A 24,049-nucleotide genomic window follows, 5' to 3' on the forward strand; every position below is an offset into this window, starting at 1 on the left:
AGATGTACATGTAGCCCAAACACCCATACACATAATAAAATATTTTTTAAATGTTGTTTAAAAATACCTGAAATTTAAATAGCCTTTTTAGTAGAGAGGGAAATCTTGTTGAACAGATTCCTATCCACCTCGCCTGGCCAATCTTTATTTAACCGACTGACCCCCAAATCCTTCTCCAATACACGGAAAGTGAAAGCACTTATGGACTGTGACTGTGTACCAGCAGTGAACACTTGCCCAGTATTGTAAGGCTCTGTGTTTGTTCTCCACCATCACATACAAAAACTAAAGGCCTGGCTTCTAGTCTGTGAATAGAAAACAGAATGGTCTACACATTGAAATTCCAATTCTACTATTGATTAGAAAAAAGTCACGTCAATTCTATTCATCAGACACAGGCGGGATGCTAAAGTAAATAGATAAAAAATAGAAAACAACTTCAAGCTGCTCTACTTTGTTCAGGGGAGCACAACAAAGCAAAACGTTTGGAAGTTAGAGGCAGAATAGTTGGAAAATAACTTTGGAAAAATTTGTGCTATGCAGGGAAGAGGCTGTCTTGGAAGAACATGAGTGACATGCCTCGGATGAGAACAGACGCAGGAAAGAAATAAGCCCTAGGCAGGGCTCTTACAGAAGGGATTGCCCAGCTCGGCTGAGAGACTTCTATCCTTCCACGTTTAGCCATGTAGCCTATGATAATTAGCAACCCAAGAATAATCCGCATAGGAGAATACATAAAAACTGGGCTGGAGAGATGACTCAGTGGTTGACAGAAATTCAGCAAAGTTAAGTAACTTGCCTGAGATCACACAGCCTGAATTACAACAGCAACAACAAAAATCAAACGACAACAAATCTAAATCTGTGCCACTACAAATCTACAAAACCCCCGAGTCACTGCTATGTCCTCTAACTGAGGATTTGAGGGCTCAGAGAGAGCACTGTGCAATGAAAAACTCAGGGCATCAGCATCTGACAGAGTTAGCTCTCGGCAATATTGTTGATTAAATATGCAATCCACTGCTTTTCAGCTTTGTTTATTTACTAATGCTGGTTTGTTTGAAATTATGTGCTTTTATTTTATTATTATTTTTAAATGATTTTATTTTTATTTTTTTCTGTAGTGTGAGTGTGTGTGTGTGTGTGTGTGTGTGTGTGTGTGTGTTGGGTTCTCTGGAACTGGAATTCCAGACAGTTGTGAACTCTGTGTGCTAGGAATTGAACCAGGCTCCTCAGGAGCAGCAGCCAGTGCTCGTAGCCACAGAGCCATCTCTGCAATCCCTGTTTATTTCAAACAGGTTCTCATATAGCCAAAGCTGCATAGCCAACCGTGTCTGTGTACTCCACATCCTACTGGGGGTAGAATTACAGGCCTGTATATTATTACACTCAGCACAGTATTTTAGTTTTTAAAAAATCATGTACATATTTTCTTCTTCTTCTTTTTTTAAAGCCATGTTAAAAAAACTCTCTTGCTAGCCAGCACTTGCTCTCCCTGTGAGATTTCCTCCTAGCAGCCAGCTGCAGAGCTAACTAACTTTGCCCAGTCTGTTGATCAGTAAACAAGAACAAACCTCCCCAGGGCCTCTACTCTAGGGCTTCTCTTCACCTGCTTGCCTCCCAGGAGAGATAGGTATCTGTGGCAATAGCGCCAGGTAAGAGCCCAGAATTTCTCTTTAGGGTTTCTCTACATTGCACGCCCAGAGAACAAGAATGAAATGGTCAAACTGTAGGGCTTCCTTCAGCCCAAATACCATTTGCCAGTCTCTCGTCTAGGGCCACTTTTCAAAAGTTCTTACATGTCACATGTGTTCTGTTGCTCTTCCTATTTTTGTCTCTCAGGAGTGCCTTTCTAGATTTTTGACCTCTGCACAGTCTCACTTCAATACCTGTGCAAGAAAGAGTGCTGGGGTGGGAGGGTTCCAGTGGGGATAGGAGGCAGCGACAGTTGGGAGAGGCAAGGGAACACAACTAACTATATATGAAAATTCCATAAGGAAACTTGCTTTTGGGTAATGTAATTTTAAAAACAAAGTAAAGAAAAAGACAAAAACTTCTTAGGAAGCATCTGAGTCAATGTGGCCCTTTCCACCCCCTCCCCCATATTCCTGGCTTTTCAGACGAGATTACTTTTCTAAGACTATTTGCCTGTCTGTGTAAGTTCATCACTGTGGCCTCCAGCTGCAGCAGATGTTTCTGTCCATAAGTTACTGAGCATTATATACTGGCTATTCACACCAGCTGAAAGGCCATTGCTGAAAAAAAGACTTAATTGACCCATGTTGACATTTTTAGAGTTAAAATGATGTCAAACATTCTCCTTGATTCTACACTCCCCCTCAGCTGAACCTACTGCTTTAAGGAAAAGAACTCAATTTACATTTCCATTTAAAAGCTAAAAATACACACAAGTAAATGTAGACTGGATTGAACACAATAACGGAATGCAGGCATTTAATGCCAGCAATTTTGACATCTGAAGGTCGTAACTACGTTTCTCCTTTCCCTAAAACTCCCCATCTTCTCCATGAAAAGATAGGTAATTACCACTAGTCACAACAAATATTATTTCTCAGAATGTATGATTTATTAAAATGGTTCTAGAGAGCTCTGTCTTCAGCTCAGTCTTTATAATGATTTCCTATTGCTATACCACGTCCTCCAAATCTCCAGGTAGCAGCACCCAGCTTAAGGACTGACTGGCACCTGGCTTGCCGCTTTTACCGCTCCATTCCAAACCTCTCCTGCGTTCCTTTCATAGGCAGGCCATTCCACATCACCTGCTGTTTTCCACTGTGCCCCATCCATATCCGCCTCTGTCCTTGTTCTGTGCCATTAACATGCTTCTCTTGCATGCTTGTGACATGCAGTCTGCCAGCTGCATTTAGGTGTAAGTACAAACTGTCTGAATTACCTTCTTCTACTAATCTTCGAGATATTCAGCTCATGTCTTTCTCAGGATCTTCAAGTGTGCCTGCTGTCTCTCATCTTTTCGAAAATTAGGTGTGTGGTGTGTGTGTGTGTCGTACATGCTCCCATAGAGTTCAGAGGCTGAACTGTGGGGGTCAGTTCTTTACTTCATGTAGGTCCAAAGGATCAAACTCAGATTGACAGCAAGTGGCTGTTGGGAATAATCTTTTTGTACACTGTGAAGATGGGTCTCTGCCGAAGCACTTTCTGATTGGTTTATTAAAGAGCTGAATGCTCAATAGCTAGGTGGGAAGAGGTTAGGTAGGACTTCTGGGGACAGAAAGGTTTTGGGGAAGAAGAAAGGAGGAGTTGCCAGCTGGCCCAGAGGAAGCAGGACATGCAGGAGGAGAGGTAAAAAGTCATTTTTATGATGTTTTAAAAAATGCTGCAAGAAGCCGGGTGGTGGTGGCGCACGCCTTTAATCCCAGCACTTGGGAGGCAGAGGCAGGCGGATCTCTGTGAGTTCGAGGTCAGCCTGGTCTACAAGAGCTAGTTCCAGGACAGGCACCAAAAGCTACAGAGAAACCCTGTCTCGAAAAACCAAAAAAAAAAAAATAAAAATGCTGCAAGATCCCGCACGGAGCAGCTGCAAGCCCGGTGGGTCCAGAGCTGCTCGCGGAGGTCCCTAGCGGGTCCCCAGTGGGCCCGTAGAGCAGCTAGCCCCAGGCAGAGACAGCTGCGGGGCTCTGGCGGTTCAAGTTCCCTGGCGGCAGGCAGACACATGGCGGGAGACAGACAGGGATAGACACAACATGTAGAGTAAGATTTAATATTTATTCAGGGGGTTATGGAGAGGAAAGGGAGAGGGGGCGCAAAGAGAGACAGGAGAGAGAGAGAGAGAGAGAGAGAGAGAGAGAGAGAGAGAGAGGGAGGGAGGGAGGGAGGGAGGGAGGGAGGGAGGGAGGGAGGGAGGGAGGGAGGGAGGGAGGGAGGGAGGGAGGGAGGGAGGGGAGGAGAGGAGAGGAGAGGAGAGGAGAGGAGAGGAGAGGAGAGGAGAGGAGAGGAGAAAGAGAAGGGAAAGTGGGGAACACACGCCAGGAGAGGACAGAGAAGAATCTAAGATGGCAACTAGAGGTCAGGGGTTGCCTCTTAAAGAGACCAAAAATCATAACAGTCATGAACCATGCAACAGCACATAGATGAATAGAAATGGGTTAATTTAAGCTGTAAGAGAGAGTTAGAAACAACCCTAAGCTAAGGTCAAGTTTTCATAATTAATAAGTCTCTGTGTCATGATTTGGGGGCTGGTGGTTCAAAAAAGCTTGTTACAAATGGCACCCAACTCAGTTGGTAGAGTATGAGACTCTTAATCCCAGGGTTGTGGGTTCAAGCCCTACATTGGACACCATGTGTAAATGGATTATTTGGGGGAGGGCTGTCAGCTCACAAAAATGACATGGAGGCTTATTATTAATTATGAAAACTCTATAGCTTAGGCTTATAATTCAAACTAGCTCTTATAATTTAAACCAACTCTTATAATTTAAACTAACCCATTTATGTTAATCTACATTTTGATGTTGATTCCCAGATACCACTCCATGTCTCCAATTTCACATTTATAAGGACATTGCCATTGGGATCACAATGAGTCCTGAGTCTACCCAAAGCCAGCACCATAGCCTCCACTGGCTCCATTTCAGGGATTTTGTCTGCATTCTATCTTCTTTAGCTCATTGCCACACAGACACTCTACATTATCATTACTCTCTCCAGGCAACCTCTGAGATTTCTCATTTTCAAATCCCCAGTGCTGATCTTTGAGTTAATCATTGTCATGTTTATTATTATTATAATGTGTGTTCATGTATGATACGCACATATATATACGTGAGTGTGGATACACGAAACAGTACTCATGATCACCACTTTGCCGAGTTGATTCTTTTTTTTTTTTTTTGAGACAGGGTTTCTCTGTGGCTTTGGAGCCTGTCCTGGAACTAGCTCTTGTAGACCAGGCTGGTCTCGAACTCACAGAGATCCGCCTGCCTCTGCCTCCCAAGTGCTGGGATTAAAGGCGTGCGCCACCACCGCCCGGCTGCCGAGTTGATTCTTTCCTTCCTTCATGGTATCTGGGAATCAACTCATGTTATCAGCCTTGTGTAGCTGAGCTATCTCACCAGCTCATATTGCCATGATTTATAACCTGAACTCTCATATTTATAACCCTTTCAATACTCTAAGTTCACAATCTCTTATCTCTAATAATATTAATATTCAATGATCTGCTCTCTAGCAGTTTATATAAATATTTTCTCTTGCCACATTTCCCCTTTTGAACACCATAATGTTTAATTTTTAGTGCTTTGCATGGGATATGATGTATAATAATTAAAAGTATGGGGTGTGGAGTCAGGATATCAGGTTTCAAACCTTGTGTTTGAAACCTACCAGCTCCTTTTCCATGGGAGAAAGTCTATCAGCTTGTCTGTATCTCAGTTCTGTTCTGTATAAAATGGACATGCTGATACTAGGACTTCAAATTGTTCTTGAGATTGTCACACTTAGAATACTGGGCACACAACTAACAGAGTACTCAGTATTAAAAATTGTCCTCACAAAGGGGAAGAACACACAGGCGTTTTTCTTTTCTCATTGTTTGTGGTACTGGGGATTGTATCTTGGGGCCTTGTAAAAGTGTCAGGCAAGCGCTCTATCATTGGGCACCTTAAAAAAATCTATCTGAGGAATGGAGAGACAGCCCAATGATAGAGTTCTTTCAGAATGTAAGAGCTTCAGTTATTATGAGTGACGATAATGAGACATGAAAAAAAATTAGAATGGACAGAATGTGAATTTTTTTAAAAGATTTATTTATTTATACAGTATTTATTTACACAGTATCCTGCCTGTAGGCCAGAAGAGGGCACCAGATCTCACTACAGATGGTTATGAGCCACCATGTGGTTGCTGGGAATTGAACTCAGGACCTTTGGAAGAGCAGTCAGTGCTCTTAACCACTGAGCCATCTCTCCAGCCCTAGATTTATTTATTTATTGTGTATATAATATTCTGCCTGCATGCATGCATGCCTGAAGGCCAGAAGAAAACACCAGATCTCATTACAGATGGTTATAAGCCACCATGTGGTTGCTGGGAATTGAACTCAGAACCTTTAGAAAAGCAGGCAGTGCTCTTAACCACTGAGCCATCTCTCCAGCCCCCAGAATGTGAATTTTAAAGCATGGTTTCATTTCCCCCATGTCTTGTTTTCCCCACCAAGACAACAATATAGTAGTTATTTGGGTATAAAGTTTATAATTGCATTGTGAAGTCATTACATAGGTCACATTAAGAAGATTCAATATTAGATATTTAGATTAACAGATGATATAAGTCTAAAGAATAATTGACATCACTTCATTATTCACCATTTATGTACTGAAAGCAGAACACGAGAATGGGTGAGCTACCTTTTCACCAACATGCTCCGAAATACAATTCCCCCAGTGCACTCTTCCACAGTTATTTCCAAAGTCCTGATGTTCTCACCTGTTACATTTGTTCCCTTTAAGGTGCATCGCTTAAAGGTGCCACAATCAAAAGGCCTCCTTATAGGAAAATGAAGAGATCTGCCAACTATTAAATTAACCCAAGACTCAGAAAGATAAACATCTCATACTCTCTCCTCATTCACAGATCTTAGCTTAACACATTTATATGTATGCACCTGAGTGGGAGTAGGTGTAGGTATAGGCTTAAAACTGGGAAGGGGACTGCGGTAGTTTGAATGTAATTGGCCCCCATAGGCTCATAGGGAGTGGTGCCATTAGGAAGCGTGGACACGGAGTAAATATGGCTTTGTTGGAGGAAGTGTGACACAATCTCCTTCTGCTGCCTGTGGATCCAGATGGAGACCTCTCAGCCCCCCTTTCAGCACTATGTCTGCCTGTATGTCTGCGCTTCCTGCCATGACGATACTGGACTAAACCTCAGAAACTCTAAGGCAGCCCCAAATAAATATTTTCCTTTAGAAGAGTTGCAGTGGTCATGGTGTTTCTATACAGCAATAAAACCCTAACTAAGACAGAAATTGGTACCAAGGACTGGGGTATTTCTGTGATAGGCTTGACTGAGTTTTTGTTTGGAGGAATGTAGATTTGAGTATTTTAAATTAGGAAAGTAGTGGAATGCTTTAAGTCTGGCTTAATGGGCCATACCTGTAGGAACATGGAAGACAGTGGTGCCGAGGGTGATTTGAATTCTGGGGGCCTGGCTCAAGAGGTTTCAGAGGAGAAAAATTTTAGTATGTGGCATAGAGACTGTTTCTGTGATATTTTGGAAAAGAATGTGACTGCTTTCTGCCCTTGTCTGAAAAGTTTGCCTGAGACTAAATTGAAGAGTTTTAGCTTGGTTCTATTGGCAGAGGAAATCTCAAAACAGCCTAGTATAGACTCTGTTGTGTGGTTATTAGTGTTCATTCTTATGAATATCTATAATGAAAAGGAGCAAGTCGAGCAAGGAAAAATCTAAAACGTACAATTTGAAGGTCCCAGGAAGTGGAATGGAGCTGAATCCTGTGTTCAAGGAGATAAACAGATTAAAGATATTAAATGGAATAAAGGAAGTGGTGACCTTAGAGCAAGACTCCACTCAGCTAGGCTTCCCACTTGTGAAAAGGGATTAAAGAACAGCTTTGGTCCAGGTGGGGTGGTACACACCTTTAATCCCAGCACTCAGAAGACAGAGGAAAGTAGATCTCTGAGTTGAAGGCCAGCCTGGTATATAAAACAAGTTCCAGGACAACCAAGCTTAGGCAGTGAAGGAAATCATCAAAACCAGAAAGCTGATGAAGATGTGCTTGAACATTGGGGGGCATGTACTAGCCCCAGCAAACCATAGAACTTGGCAGCTTCAGTCATGTGGTTCTGGCTTTAGAGTCAAGGATAGAAGAAAGGGGTTGTGGAACCTCCCCCCCCCAACCCAGGACTAAAGAAAGCCCCTGAGAACAGATGTTTGGCAGGTGTGTCCCTCCATGGAAGCCCAGATGCCATTGTGTGAAGCTCAGAAGGTGAAGTCAGATTGCCTTGGAGGCACCAAGATTTTGCAGATTCCAGAGCTGTGGAATACTTTGCCAAGGAAAGCTGCTAACAGAAAGTGAAACCAGCCCAAGAAAAAGAAGTGTGTTGCCATCAACAAAGCTAAAAGGAGTTGGAGATCTTAAGAGCACTTTGATATCAGACATGGAAATGTAGAGTTTGAAGTTTGCCCATCTGGTTTTCAGTCTTGTTATAGTCCAGTATTTCCTCACTATGCTACCTTTCCTCCAATTTAGAATAGTAATGTATATCTTATGCAATTATATGTTGGAAGTATGTGATCTGATTTTTATTGATTACAGTTAAGAGATTGCTATGAGTCTCAGAAGAGACTTTGGACATTTTTAGACTATTTTGAAGGGACTTTTGAAGTCTATAAATGCACTTTGCATTATGATATTATTACAAGCTTATGGGACCCAGGAGTAGAATGTAGTAGTTTGAATGAAAATGGCCCCCATAGGCTCATATGGTGTGACTTTGTTGGAGTAGTTTTGGTATTATTACGGGAAGTGTGTCACTGTGTGAATGGGATTTGAGATCTCATAAACTCAAGCTAAGGTCAATGTGGTACACACCTCTGAAACTGTAAGTCGCCCCAATTAAATATTTTCCTTTATAAGAGTTACCATGGTCATGGAGTCTCTTCAAAGCAATAGAAACCCTAACTAAGGCAGAGACTAAGAGTAGGGGTATTACAGGAAAGAGGAGGGCAATAGGGCACATGAGATATAAAAGTGGAAAGAAGCTTTGGAGGAGGAAAGGATACAAGGTGGGACAGGCTGGAGAAGTACATGGAAGAGAAGAATCAGTGAAAAACTGAAAATACCCCTGCGAGAGAACACAGCTCACCAAATCAACTAAGCAGGGTTCACATGGGCTCACAGAGACTAAAACAGCAAGCACGGGGCCTGCGTGGGTGTGCATCAGCTCCTCTGTATAGATCTTATGGCTGGTAGCATGGTGTTTTTGCGGGACTCCTAATAGTGGAAGCAGGTGTGTGTCTGACTCTTTTGCCTGCTTTTCGGACCCTTTTCCTCCTAATTAGGTTGCCTTGTCCAGCCATGGTATGAGGCTTTTGCCTTGTCTCAATGTATCTTGTTTTGTTGTGTTTGGTTGTGGTTTCTTGGAGGCCTGCTCTTTTTTGATAGGAGACAGAGGGGGAGTGGATCCAGGAAATGGGTAGCAGGGGGAGCTGGGGGAAGTGGAGGGAGGGGAAACTGAAGTCAGGCATGAGAGAAGAATCTATTTTCACTGTGAAATGTAAGACTGTGTATGCTAATTTAAAATTAATTAATAAAACTCAGGTTGCCTTAGCAACATAATCCATGAATATATTAACAGTTCCCTGAATGGGAAGTCATAGGGCTTGCAAATATTGATACAGATTGATGCAGCACAGTCAGTCAGATTTCTTGCTGCCTAGGATAGGAATATTTGCATCATAAAGGATGGGGGAATAGGTGTGAGAATAGAGGAAGCAAGGGATGCTGAAAGAGTGCAGGAACACCTGAGCAGCACTAGACTATTTAGTACTGTCTTCCTTATCCACTTACTCTATGTATTTGCACACATATACATATATACACACGCTTTCCTAACTATCAGTAATTATGAAAGAACTAAAGGTCTAACAGACAGCAATAATATAATACATGAAACAATTTAGGCAGAAGACGCCAAAAGTTAAGCAAAGACCACGTTCAGGAATAAAAGTAAAACACATCCTGCTTGGGGAGGGCCGGGGCACGCCTTTAATCCCAGCACTCCGGAGGCAGAGGCAGGTGGATCTCTGTGAGTTCGAGGCCAGCCTGGTCTACAAGAGCTAGTTCTGGGACAGCTAGGACAACACAGTGAGATCCTGTCTCCAACAACAACAACAACAACAAAAGCACATTTTTCTGACAAAATATTATCCATTCCTCAATTCTAAAATGAAGAAAACGTATACTTTGAAGAAATCACAATGATTATACTCATTTTAATCTGTCTGGAAATCAGGGTCCACAAAACATTATACCTTTATGTCTTTATAAACAAATAATTGTTTATGGAGCTATGTTTTTAGGTACCTGGACCCACCAGGAGAGGTGGGAAGCATTTAGACCTGCCTGGAAGTATGAGAGAGGCACTAAAACTTTGTTATGGGGAAGCCGGCTTATAGAAGAGCTTCGAATGTTTACACAGATTTGTGAATTACACAGATGACTTATTTCCTAGCCCCGACATGTCATGTTCCTGTCAGTTTTCAAAATATTATTTAAAAAATTATTACACTAATTTACTTGTGTGTGTGTGCATGTGCCGCAGAGCATGAGTATGTAGAAAAAATGGGGAAAGCCTAAGAAGTTACATACAGAATAACAATCAGAGTTGGTAGTCAAAGGAGGACTCTAATCAGATACTGTTTTCATGCAGAGAAACAGTTCATTTGCAATTTATATCTGCAAAAGTGACAATGATTTCAAGTACAATAGTTTGCTAAATTTATCTAATCAACTTCACTTAATTATACCCATCCTTTCTTCTACAGAGGGGAATTCCTCTTCAATCTTTTAAACCACTGGTTCTCTACCTTCCTAATGCTGTGATCCTTTAATATGGTTTCTCACTCATGTTGTAGTGACCTCCAATAATAAAATTATTTTTGTTGCTGCTTCATAACTGTAATTTGCTCCTGTTATGAATTGTAATGTATATACATGGTTTTCTATGGTTTTAGAGGACCCCTGTGAAATGGTCATTTGATGTCCAAAGGGGATGAGACCCAGAGGTTGAGAACCACTGACTTAAACTTGAGTTCTTTAAGGAGTGAAGCTGATGTTGCAGCCTCAGCCCAAGAAAATACAAAGACATCTGTGGTTTATATGATCTTAGAACTCACAGTCTGAGTGGATAGACAGGCAGTCAGCAAGTGACAATTAATTGTGCATTTTAAGAGATTTTAAAAACAATTGGGAAATTATGTGGGCATGGTTAAGGAAAACCTCTTAGAAGAGATATTTCAACTGGGATTCAGAGACAGAAAGACAAGCAAGCAAAAAGGAGCTCATGGAGCAAAGCTTCCTAAATTGAACACTGTTAGATGGTCATGGCGGTTGATGTGGACTGGATTGCTGGGTTGGGGGAGTAAGGTAAATGATGCAAATCCTTTCAGGTGTGGGAATATTTAGATTTTATCTGAAGAATAAAAAAAAATCCCTAGGGGATTCGGAGGAGATCAATGGTGTATCTGACCCATATAGGAAGGCAATAATACTGGCCATGGTGCAGAGAATACCCAGAGCAGAAATAGATTTGGGGATTGTTATTTTGGGGGATGATAGTAAATAACATTCACTAGACTGGTTGTAATAGTCATTTTGGAGTCAACATTATGGTACAAAGAATGAGAAATGACTCAAACAGAGGGAAAGGTAAGTGAAATACATGCAGCTCACTGAGGGAAGTGCTTGCTGCATAATAGTGAGGACCTGAGATTGGGTTCCTGGCACCCATGTAGTAAGTCATGTGTCATAGACTGTGTCTATAACCTCGGCACTATGGGAGTGTTCAAACAGGTAATGCTGGCCAGCCAGTCTATTGGAACAGGCAAGGTCCAGGTTCAGAGAGTCCTTGTCTCAAAAAGTAAGAAGGAGGGGGACGAAGAAGGGAAAGACAGAAAAAAAAAAAACAAAAAAACAAAAAAAACACAGCCAAACAACATAAAAACAAAAGAACAACCAACCAAGGTAGAGAGAAATAGGGGAAGGAACCCAAGGTCAACCTCTGGTCTGCACGCACAGCAGAGTATACCTGCAAACATACATGCGGAAAAACCACACATACACATGCACGCAAGCACACACACCAGAAAGAATACCAGAAAGAAGCTTGGCAGTGTAAGACATTATCGCATGCACAGAGAAAGTCTGGATATTAATAAAGATGGGGTTAAGTATATTTTTTACAGGCCACTTTCCCAGACACTGTGGAGGGTGAGAGTCACAAGGAGACCAGCTGGGAGGCTCGCAGTAGTTTGGGTAAGAGATGATGCTGACCTGGACTTGGATAAAATCAGGAGAGGTAGGAAAAGAAAAAGGGTGTAAGGAAGGGTATTGGAGGTGGAATGAGTCCGTTTTCATGCTGATTGAGATGTAAGAGAGAAGGTCAAGGAGTGTCAAAGGTTACTTTCAGGTGCTAAGACAAGAAAGTGTTGACTGGACATGGAGACGCGAAAAGAGCCCACTGTGGTTAGTACTCAGAGTGTGAGATGAAATCAGAATGGCAGGCAGTAGGCCGGTGGTTTCCGGATGAGTAATGGCTTGAAAAGGTGGTTCCCTCACAGCAGGACGGCAGACAGCTGAGACTTGCCTCTCCTGAAAAGCTATTTTGGGAGCTAGGGATGAATCTTAGGTGCTCGCGTGCTTGTCCGCCATGCAGAAAGTACTGGGCTCAATCCACAGCACCGCGCAAATCAGAGGCTTGGAAATCAAATTCCACACAGGCTTGGAATCTCAGCACTCCAGAAGTGCAAGCAGAAGGATTGTGAGCTCAAAGTCCTCCTCAGCTACAAAGAGTTCTGAAACCAGTGTGGGCAACATGAAACCCTGGCCCCACAAAATGACTTTGGTTGCAGGATAGGTTTGGATTGAGATGGGGGAGATCAGTTAGAATCTCCTGAGAATGAGGATGATGTCATGAGGACGGATATAGCCAGTCAGATCTAATGCCCATGTAGGGCAGAACTGGTCAGTTCATTTATATTACCCTCTTGTTTATATACATAGTGAATCCAAGATCTTATTGGGGAGTTGATTGTCCTCTAACTTCACCTGTATAATATGGTTTTATTTCTCCTTTCATTTCCACAGAAAGCATTTTTATACAGAGGGTGAATTTTCCACACTGATCAAATCCTTCATTTCCACATACTTCGTTGCTCTAAAATTGGTGAGTGCTGGGGATTGTGAAATGCTGTGAATCTCACCCTGCAATTCACTTCATTAGACACAGTCAAAAAGATAAGAAGGACTAGTTTATCCTTCTCAAATTATTAGCTTTGCTGACACAAACTGCAATTCAAACATAAGCATTTCTTAAGGCAACTTATCCATAAATAGCTTATTTAACTTTAAAAAAAAACTTGTCTGTTCAGCAAGTGAGTACTTACATGTCCTAAAATTTCAGTTTAAATAACTCAGGATTTCTGACTTTTCCTGTATATCTGGGATAGAATTTGGTGCCTGTCTCTGGAGTGTTTAGAAAGCATTATTGGACATTTGTGGGCTGCTAAGATGGCTCAGTGGGTAAAGGCATCTGCTGTCAAGTTCAATTCCTGGAACCTACATGGTGCAGGGAGGAGGGAACCAGCTCCCACAAGTGTCCTTTGACTTCTACACACATTTGATGATCAGAAGGTCAAGGTCACCCTTGGCTACATAGTGAGTTTGAGGGCAGCCTCGAATATGCGAGACACTGTCTCAAAAAACGGGAGGGATGAGGTATAGTGAAAGCTTGTTTTGATGAGGAGCAAAATAAAACACTTGAAAGTCACAGCTTGGATCAGGGGTTAATACTCATAAAAAGAATTCAATAAGAAAATAAATTACTCTGTTAAAATTGATAATAGACAGGCTGGGGAGATGGCTCAGCAGTTAAGAGCACTGGTTGCTCTTCCAGAAGTCTTAAGTTCAATTCCCAGTAACCACATGGTGGCTCACAACTACTGGCATCTGATGCCCTCTTCTGGCATAAAGTTCTACAGGCATAAAATTCACACTCTTAAATACATAAATCTTTGAAAAAATATTCATGATTCATTAAAGATAACATTCATTGTTTACAAAATTGACATAGACATGAAAAGATATTTCTAAAAAGAAGACATATAAATATTCAACAGATATATAGGAAACTCTTTAAATCTCTGCTCATCAGAGAAATGCAAATCAAAACTCTGAAGACTACATTTGATACCTGTTAGATTGTAGTATATACACAAAATAAATGCAAATCAATTTTTAAAAAAGGTGTGCCCTCAAATTGGTTATCCAATATCAGGTGGTTAGCCCTGAAAACATATATACATAGCATTATACAGACTAAGCATGTTAGGTAACAATATACATTCATGTGCATACACATATATGCACACACTAACAACTAGTGAAAAAAAGTAGGTGAAGAATTTGAAAATGAACGAGGTAACCCTCCTTGGGAGATTTTGGAGAAAGGATAAGGAAGAGAGAAATTTTGTTAATTATATTATAATTTTGAAAAAATGTTGAAACAAAATTTGGTCCCTTAATCTATGGCTAGGTAAGCTTATTTCTAATGTCATGAATATGTGTTCCATTGATGATAAGAAGTTGCACTTATGAAAACAGCATGATTTCCTAAGCAAGACCTGCACAATAATCACACCAACTGATGCGCCAACACGGATAATGAAAATCTCACAAGGCTTGACCCCTAGATGAAGAGTTATATGCAATTAATGGCTACCAGGAAAGGGAGAATCAGTCTTTTCCAGGGACAAGCCCCGTGATAAGTTATCCAATCCCAAGTAGTCATCTCTAGAAGTGAATACATATGAGCACACTAAATGGACTCAGCAGATAGTGCTTTTATATGCATGTGTATATAGATATGTAAAAAATATAATTGATAAAGACCTCAAAAGATGAGGAGGAATAGAGGGAGGAACATGGGAGGAGTTGTGGGACCTTGTGAGATGAAAGGGATGTGAAAACAGAAAAAAAATGCCAAGTCAAGCACACAGTGACTTGGGGGGCTGCATCAGGTGCTTATCTCCAAGGATGAGTTCATATATTATCATTATTATTGTTATTATTAGTTTTATTTTGCTTTCTCCTGTAGCTGCAGGTATCACTTATAGAAAAAATGCCAGATGAAGAATATAAATAGCCAGGGTGCAGGAGTAAAAGACATTTGGTTCCTCTATCACAAAACTATGATGAGCAAAGAGTGCAAAAATGTCCTGGAGGTTTATTGCATCCTTGGAGACAGCCTCTTTGGGTCAGGGAGGCCCAGAACTATGCAAAGTTACTGGGGAGATAGATCACAGTTACACAACTGTATGGGCATGCACAAAGTAAATTGTCATTGGGGAAGAAAGAAGTGTCCCCTGTTGTCCACAACTTAGCATGGCACTAGCAATTTGGCCTTGCTTATTCTTACTGACAATAAATTCTTTTGTAGAGCATCAGCAACAGAGAAGGTAATTCCGTGACCATGATGCATCAAGGCAGTAGTGATAAATTGTGATCATGTATGAATACAGACTAAATGTGAACAATGTCAAAGCCACAAAATAAAAACTGACTAAGTAGCCCCTATCTAGATAGTGTAAATGGCTATTGCTTTTTCCAAAATGATGGTTGTAGTGTCTGGCTGATCTTTGCCATTTATAAAAAACAAACAAACAAACAAAAAAAAACTTAATTTAGAAACCATCAACAACTTTTCCTGACTTTCTGACAGCATACAAATCCAAAATCAACCCAGATACGTTCAATATGTCCTGCTTTGGCCTGGAGCTTCCTGGTTTTAGCACAGAAAGCCCAACATCCTGGTAATTGCTATAATTTCAAGCCAAGTAAGATGGTTAGCCAACGTCCTGCTTCCTTAAACCACCTAAAGCATGCGCAGTCTTGCGGAGATCCTTCATGGTCTCTAACAGTGCACATTTGTCTTTTGTGGTACTGAGTGATAAACTCAACATGTTTAAAGTACAGGCCTTCTTACATTTTATTTCTGCCATTATAATGCAATTACATCACTTTTCCATTGATTTGCCTACCTCCAAACCCTCCCGTATACCATTCAAGAGAAAGGACTAGTCAGGCCTAGTGGGAAACTGGAGCTGAAGGAAAGAGAGGAGGAACCAGAAAAAAGTGATGGTTAGGATCATAAGTTTCAGGTACTAGATTGCTTTTCCGAAATGGTGGTCTCCAGTTTTGACAAAGCTCGAGGTGGCAGAAAGTCAACCCATATGCTCTTGTGGGAGGGTGCAATGTTCCTTCCCCCTCTGTGGCAAAGCAAATAGAAGAAAACACTAAGGAAAAGACAGCACGTACATATTCACTTCTCCTTATGTTGTGAAATAAGCATGCTGTGTTATATATATCAACTGCATCACAAGGAGTTTCTCTATGAGGGCCATTTCTAGAAAGGAAGAAATCCTTCCTAGTTAGCAGTGACAATACCAACAAGGACAAAGCTGAAGTTACTGGTTTAATCATTCACAGTTGACATCATTCATTGTTAAAGGGACAATACTCGTTGAAAGAAAGGTGTATAGTTATATGCAAAAAATGTTAATTATTGCAGTTATGGTTTTTCTGTCTTTTCTTGTTTAGGTTGTTATTTCAATTGACACATAAAAGCATAAAAGTTGTATATGCTAATGAGATTTATGATGTTTTGATAGATATACATACATACATACATACATACATACATACATACATACATACGTATGGGTAAATCTTTAACCCCTCAAACACTTATTTATTTACGATGAAGCCATAAAAATGTCCTTCTTTTGCTTTGAATACAGCTTACAGCATCTTGCTATCTCAGGTCCCCACTGTGCAATAACAGAAATGCAGAACTTCTTATATCTAGCTGCAGCAATGTTTGTCTAGCCTTCCTTACTTCATTTTTTTCTTTTTTACCTTTCTCTATTTCTCTTTTCTCACCATTCATCCCTTCTTCCCTCTCTCTTTTCTCCACTCCTCTCTCATTTTTGATATAGGATCTCACTGTTCAGGCTGGCTCTGAACTTATGATCCTCATGCCCCTGCCTTCCAAGTGTTGGAATTATAGCCATGAATCACTGCCATCTGGTTTCTATGCTAACTTTTTAGAATACACTTATTTTATTTTGTATCTGTTTTGAGGTGGGGTTCTCATTTTATTTCGTATATTGCCCTCAGGTGGCTCCGTGGCGCAATGGATAGCGCATTGGACTTCTAGAGGTTGAAGGTATATTGCCCTCAAATTCTTCATTCCCGGGCCTCAGTCTCCTGAGCAGTTCTGATATCAGGGGTGTATCATGATACTTGGCTTAGCATGCTTAATTTCCAAACAGATTAGTGATCTTTAAGAAAGTGTTGCTCATGCAAGTATCATATAAGTAGTAGTGCTTCCTGTTAAAAAGTCTGTTCAGAGACACATATTAGCATGAGGGTCTGCATGTCTTTTGAAGAGATTTACCACGAGTGACCTGTGGTAAATATTTTAAATTCAGCAGCAGGCCACTCATATTTCACACAATATTAGTTCCCACTGTACACTTGCGAAGAAAGTTTCCAGAACAGGACTAATATTTAACTAGATACTGTTTGTATTTTTAAAACAGCAGGAGAGTCAATAGTAGAACATGATTGTGCACAGGCAAAGAAACCCGGAGCACCCAGGATCTCGAAGCTTGAATAAAAAGGAAGTCTTTGTGTATTTGTTTCCCAGACTAGGCATACTCTCCAATCTTCACTAGAAAACTGCACTACTCTATTTCTACAAAGTCCAAGGACATATAAAAATAGAAAAATATTCAGCGGAGGCTAATGATATTGTTTTAGCTTGAAAAAGAAATGTGCTCAGTCGAACCCCTAGCAGTGCCTAGGGCAGATTACAAGAGACAGCGAGTAGAGTGCTGGAGTGGTTTTAATAATTGGGTGCTGCTGAAAGACTCTTCCAGATGATGGTCCTAGAATCAGAAGAGGAACAGCCTGCCTTCCGAACAGTGTTAGGAAACTTTCATGTTTCGGGTGCTATTATTAAGCTAGGGTTTATTCTTTCCTTTTCATGGTTCTGAAATCTGCTTAAATCTACTTGTGTTATTTTCTTATAGACAATTATTGCCTATGATAAACACCAAAATACTGAATTCAATTGCTTATAGCTCTTTCTCTGAAATAACCCTCCCTCGCAGGCCTTCTGGCTAAGGCTGAGGTAAATAAATACATATACCTAGTCACAGTATAAATGACTGGGTTCTGAAGTCTACTTCTTCACAACTTTAGAAAAACATTTACTTTTCTGCTGTTTTAAGTTTTTTTTTAATTAATTAATTTTTCATTTTATGTGCATTCCTGTTTTGCCTGCAGTTGCATCTGTGTGAGGGTATCAGATCCTCTGGAACTGGAATTACAGATAGTTGTGAGCTGTTATATGGATGCTGGGAATTGAACCCGGGTCCTCTGGAAGAGAAACCAATCCTTTTAACCACTGGGCCATCTCTCCAGACCCCCAAAACCATTTACTTTTAAAGTGAATTCTCAGAAGTACCTTCCCTTGTACAGTAAATAAAGTAGATGCATTGGTTTACTGAAGAACTCATAAGGACACCTTTCCAAAGGAAAAGCTTTAGTTCTGATAAGAATCCTTCTTCTGTGGACTTTTTAATGGGGAACATTTCTTATGGAGTCATTTCCATGTATTCATCCCTTAGATAGACGCAAATCTTTGTGTGTGCAGTAGCGTCAGAGACTCCTTTCTGTCAGTTTCACCAGCTTACAGTCTGCTATTGTCTAATAGTACTAATGGATCGGTTTTACAGTTTCACGGAAACACATAGTTCCAGTTGCCGGGAGACAGTGAAACCAGCTGAGAAATTTGAAATAACACCGAAATTGAAATGTTATTTGGATGTTGACAGAGGTAAAGGCACAGCATATTAAAAAGCAGTTGCATAACACATGCTGAAGAAACTAATAAAGGTATGTAAACCTGAAAGTAGGAATCATTTCACTAGGTCTTCCTGTCCTTGGGACAAATTAAGAATATTGACTAAGAATAAAATAATTGCAAGTAGTTCTGGGCCAGGAAACTTAATGTAAAATTGTAAAACTCAATTTCTTTGCCAGATCGTCCATTAATTCTAGACGGGAATACAATTTTAAGTCAAACGTAAACATGAATTCTCTCAGGACTCAATCAGGACTTACCAAAATTTGCCATCTGTATTGTCTGGTTGCCAGTCTTCGGAGAATTGAAAATCACAACTGCATCAGCATTCCTTTTGCTCGCTGTTTGAATTTTTTCAGAAAATGTGCAATTACCTCTTTCTATCAGTGCGATCCAGGGCTTATCAGTGTTAGTAAATTCAGTGTTCTGGTCGCAAGCTTGATAGTTACCATCCTTAGGGATGCCCACCACTCCCATAGCGTTAGCCACTGGTGAGGCTAAGCCGTAGACACCACACTCACATGTATCTGTTATGGTATCGTTGCTGGTTTCGTTGAAGTAAGTCACAGTCACATAGGCATTCATTGAAAACGATGCTGTGCTTTGAAGTAAAAAGGCAAAAATTGCCAGGCAATGAAAAAACCTGTTCTTCGTCTTCCAATCCATTGCTTGTTCATTTGATCATAAAACTTAAGATGTCTGCAGATATTTCCAACTATCAGTCACCATTGTCCACTAATGTCCTCTCTAAACAGACGTTTGAAATTTCAGTTGCAGGCAGGTAAGTGATCTCACCTCCAGCAACCTAAGCTCTGAATGCTTCAGCTCTGTTGCACTTTATCTACATGCCCTTCTGCTTGTCCCTCCTCCAGCTGGACACACACAGACTCACAACCTTTAGCCAGACTCTCTTCGTAATTATAACACTATCAACTTTACTCTGCATATCAATATATTAGCATTGGATGACTTCCTGCCGTGAAGTTTTTCTTCTTACCGTTTCAGCTAATGCACTTTCATAAACACGGAGTGAATTGGAATGAGGAACTGGACTCTTGGGAATCCCACGTGACAACTCTGAAAGTCACCTCTCCTGGAATATTTCAAACACAAAACTGGTTTTCCAAGCCCTGCTGAAATATGCTATCAGTGATTGAGCCGGGAGTAAGTTCAAATCCCTACTTTTAATTGCTATGGCACAAGTAGAAAGGATTTTTCTACATTTTCCTCTCCAGTTTTCTTTGTGAGTTATTTTGTAAGAAGGTTCCCCAAGGAGTAGCCTCTGTTACCTCGTTTACTCATTAGAAGTAAACATACTTCGGTAGTTTGCAATCTCTTTGAGTACAGTGCCTTGCCCACGGTAGACAATCAAATATTTGTTCATTGTTATCTACAGGCTGCTGGCTTCCATAATTTCCCTTCAGGTTTTACACTCTGCAAGGTAGTGTTCAAGCCTTCATTTTCAACACTTAGAGCTTTTACATTCCTCACCCCCCCAATGTATAGACAGGTTCATTTCACTGCTTTCTTTGTTTCAAGCACGGCTTTAACTTGAGACTACAATAGATCCTGGCAGCAGCTGCATACATATTGCCAGAACGTCAAAGGGTCCAGGCAGTTTTATGGGATGGGGAGATTACAATGTGTGCTAAGGGCTGCTGAAGGAATAGATGAGCAGACAAGGCAAACAAATGTCAGGAGTCTCATTGGGCCAAGAGTTAGCAATCTATACACACAGGTATCAGGCTGTTGGAAGAAGCAAAACGAAACTAGCTATACTAGCGGTCCAAAGTCTAAGGCAAGTAGTCAGGAGCACTGGGGGAATCTAGCAAACAGTCAAACAGAAAATAAGAAAAACTGTTGATGGGCAGGAATAACGAAAGTGTTTCTTTTTGTCTTTTCTTCTGTAACTAAGATATTAATGTAAACATATTCATAATATAATTAATAACTATGACTGAATTGAAAAATGTCAAGGCATATGTTCTATGCAAAAGTAAACACAGAATGTTCATAGTTTTTCTGTGGACACCACCATGTTGGTGTGCTAAATACAATGGAAATGATAGCACTGGAAAGTTATTGCTAATATGTTACTGTCTCAAACTTTCTGATGGTCAGTTATTAGTGGTAAATTTCCTATCAGCATTCAGTATTGAAGAAGGTTAATTTAAACTTTTCTATCAGGAAAACGAAATCATTTAAACACAGATTCATGACAAGCTAGTGAAAAATGATGGACGTCAGACTTCGGTGATCCCCAAACACTCCTTTCAACCCACATTTTTCTTCTGGACATCACTCTGTGCCTTCCAAACAACAGCTCTCCCAGAACATTTTGTGGCAGAGCTGCTGTACCGAAGACAGTGTCACTAAACTCTTCGGTTAAATTGCTCAGGTGACGTGAATGACTTTATATGGTTGCCAGAACTATATAACTTGTATATGAGCACATTTATGTTCGCATTTTATGGTATTTTTATAGTCACAACTTTGATAATTTTAAATTGCTCTTAAAGCTTTCGTGGTTGAGCAAGACTTAACAGAATAAAAATACTCAATTTTCACTCTAACTTTTAAAGTAATTTGTGGGGAGGTATTAGTAGTTTCAGTGCTTGTTTAATGGTTTTATCGTTTTATTTGTAGAACACCTAAAATACACTCCTTCAGAAAGTTACCAGAATTTACTCCAACATCCTGCATCAGGACCTGCGGGGATGGGGGAGTGCAAAAAATTGATTTTATTTTATTTTACTTTGTGGTGCTGGGAACTGAGACCAGGGCCCCGTACATGTCAGATAACTCTATTGGTGGGCTAGACCTTTAGTACAGATTTCTCCTTTTAAGTAACACTTCTAGGTAATTCCTATGCACAGAGCCTTGCGTTTCATCTCTAGCACCAAAGAATCCAGTGTGGTGGTCCATTTTCTGTAATCCCAGCACTTGGGAGGTAGAGGCTGGCAGATCAAAGTTCAAGGTCATCCTTGAATATGCTGAGTTTGAGGCCAACCTAGCATACGTGAGACCTTGCTTCACAAGACACCTGGATGCTTATTTGTATTAAGCTTGATATTCTGAGGATTTATGAAGTGTCTGACACACTACACTTTTCACAAATGCCAATTCTACAACTAGTGTCGCAGTTTTCCGCAAATACAAATCTCTCTGGGACCCTTTGTCTCCATTTGTTTTTTTTTTTTGTTTTTTTTTTTTTTTTTGGTTTTTTGAGACAGGGTTTCTCTGTGGCTTTGGAGCCTGTCCTGGAACTAGCTCTTGTAGACCAGGCTGACCTTGAACTCACAAGAGATTTGCCTGCCTCTGCCTCCCAAGTGCTGGGATTAAAGGCGTGCGCCACGTCTCCATTTGTACACAAAAGCGGGTCAAACTAAGATCTACCTATAATACTTTTACCATATTTAACAAGATAAACCTATGAAAATGAAAGTTATATGAAGCTGAGAGGGAAATATGTTGTGGGGAAGCCCAGAAGAAGCTGATATGACCCAAACACATTGTATATGTCTATGAAACTTTCAAAGAATACAGAAATATTATCTTAAAAATGAGCAAAAATACTATTGCTTGTGTCATTAGCTGCACAAGACTGGGCCTTGCCAACATTTCATGGGGATGGGCATGAGATTCTATCTTCTCCCAGTTGCTGGGCACCGAAAAGTAGCCCATGTTCCAGTAAAAAAGCCTCCACTCATACTCATAGGAGCAACCTTAATTCATTGTGTCATATCCAAAATAAGTTGAGAAAGCTGGAGGGGGACTTCTTAGAAAGAAGGAGGGCTTCAGTAGAAGAGGTAGAAAGAGTAAGAGTCAATCACGAGGGTGAGAATTACTAAAAATACTATATATGCATGAAACTAGAGAAATGTACTTGCTTGATATTTTTACCAAAACTATGTATGTATGAACATAGGTGCGTATGTGTATACTACTGCAATACAAACAAGTAGGTCATTAAATTAAGTGATTTTTATGCTTATTTTTGATTATAGTGATCTATTAAGTTGGTATTTTAATAATTGTAAGATGTTCTTAACAGAAAAGCACATTTTCAGAAACATATGGCTATAATGAAAAGACATTTTTGGGTCCTAATAAGCGTTCTAACAAACCAAAGGACCCATAGAACTTGATGGGTCCATAAGTCAAGTGTTACAAGTAAGGAAACTGAGGTAGATTTCCAAAGGATCCCAAAAGAGTGTGCCTGGATTTAAAGCTGCTTACACACACACACACACACAGAGAGAGAGAGAGAGAGAGAGAGAGAGAGAGAGAGAGAGAGAGAGAGAGAGAGAGAATAAAGGCAGGTAAAAAGTTCAGGCTAGAGGTAGTATTGATATAAGAATAAGTGGCATACACTTTTTTTTTTTTTTTTTTTGGTTTTTCGAGACAGGGTTTCTCTGTGGTTTTGGAGCCTGTCCTGGAACTAGCTCTGTAGATCAGGCTGGTCTCGAACTCACAGAGATCCGCCTGCCTCTGCCTCCCGAGTGCTGGGATTAAAGGCGTGCGCCACCACCGCCCAGCGTGGCATACACTTTCTATCTAGTGTTTTTTTTGTGTGTGTGTATGTGTAGCTGTGACAGAAACTCAAATATAACCTTAAGTGAATAAAAACATCACATAATCCCCAAATCTCATTTTTACCTATTTTCCAACATTTTTTTTCCTAAATGTGTTTTACTAAAACAGCTGATCACTGAAATAATGAAGTACATTTTACCTCTCATTAATTTACCTACATAATCTTTGGTACTCACGCTTTTGAGAGAAAGAAAAAAATGCTGAAGGTATCTGAAAAGACGATCAGTAAAACAGCAAACATAAATCACAAAATGACTTCAGAAAAATAAACATTCAGACAAGAGACAACCTAATGATGGGAGAATGTCTTGGCAAACTACACAGCTAACAAAAGATTAATATCAAGGTAAAGAATTTCGAATTAAACACAAAAATGCCAAATCAACCAACCTATACATGATCTAATGATCTGAACGGAGGGTTCTTAAAATAAGAACCAGAAATGGCAAATAAATACTTTAAATTGCTGACCGCAGCCATCAAGAAAACGTAAATTAAAACTACTGTGAGATTCCATTTCTCCCAGCCATACTGGCTACCATCAAGAAGACAGAGGGCAATGAATACTGGAAAAAATGTGGGAAAAAAGTGGAAACCATATTCACTACTGGTAAGAATGTAAATTTGTCAGAAGTAAATTTGTGCAGCCTGTATGGAAATGTGTATGGAGCCGCCTCAAAGCAATAGAAATAGAACAATCGCAACCAAGATATACCACTCTAGGGTATAGAGCCAAAGTATCTGAAGTC

At 40.4% G+C, this 24,049-nt stretch overlaps 1 protein-coding gene across 1 annotated transcript in view; it reads right to left on the bottom strand.

Moving 5' to 3' along the window:
- Nucleotides 1–19,393, bottom strand: part of Rnf128 (ring finger protein 128) — a 107,222-nt gene extending 87,829 nt beyond the window's left edge. Inside the window, exon 1 of the mRNA XM_057760576.1 lies at nucleotides 18,965–19,393. Within this exon, the coding sequence (XP_057616559.1) occupies nucleotides 18,965–19,370 (406 nt within the window). The 5' untranslated portion in view covers nucleotides 19,371–19,393. The remainder of the gene's footprint in view (nucleotides 1–18,964) is intronic.
- Between the last annotated feature and the right edge of the window lie 4,656 nt (nucleotides 19,394–24,049).

This window comes from Chionomys nivalis, chromosome X (assembly GCF_950005125.1).
Source record: "Chionomys nivalis chromosome X, mChiNiv1.1, whole genome shotgun sequence".
Taxonomy (NCBI): Eukaryota; Metazoa; Chordata; class Mammalia; order Rodentia; family Cricetidae; genus Chionomys; species Chionomys nivalis.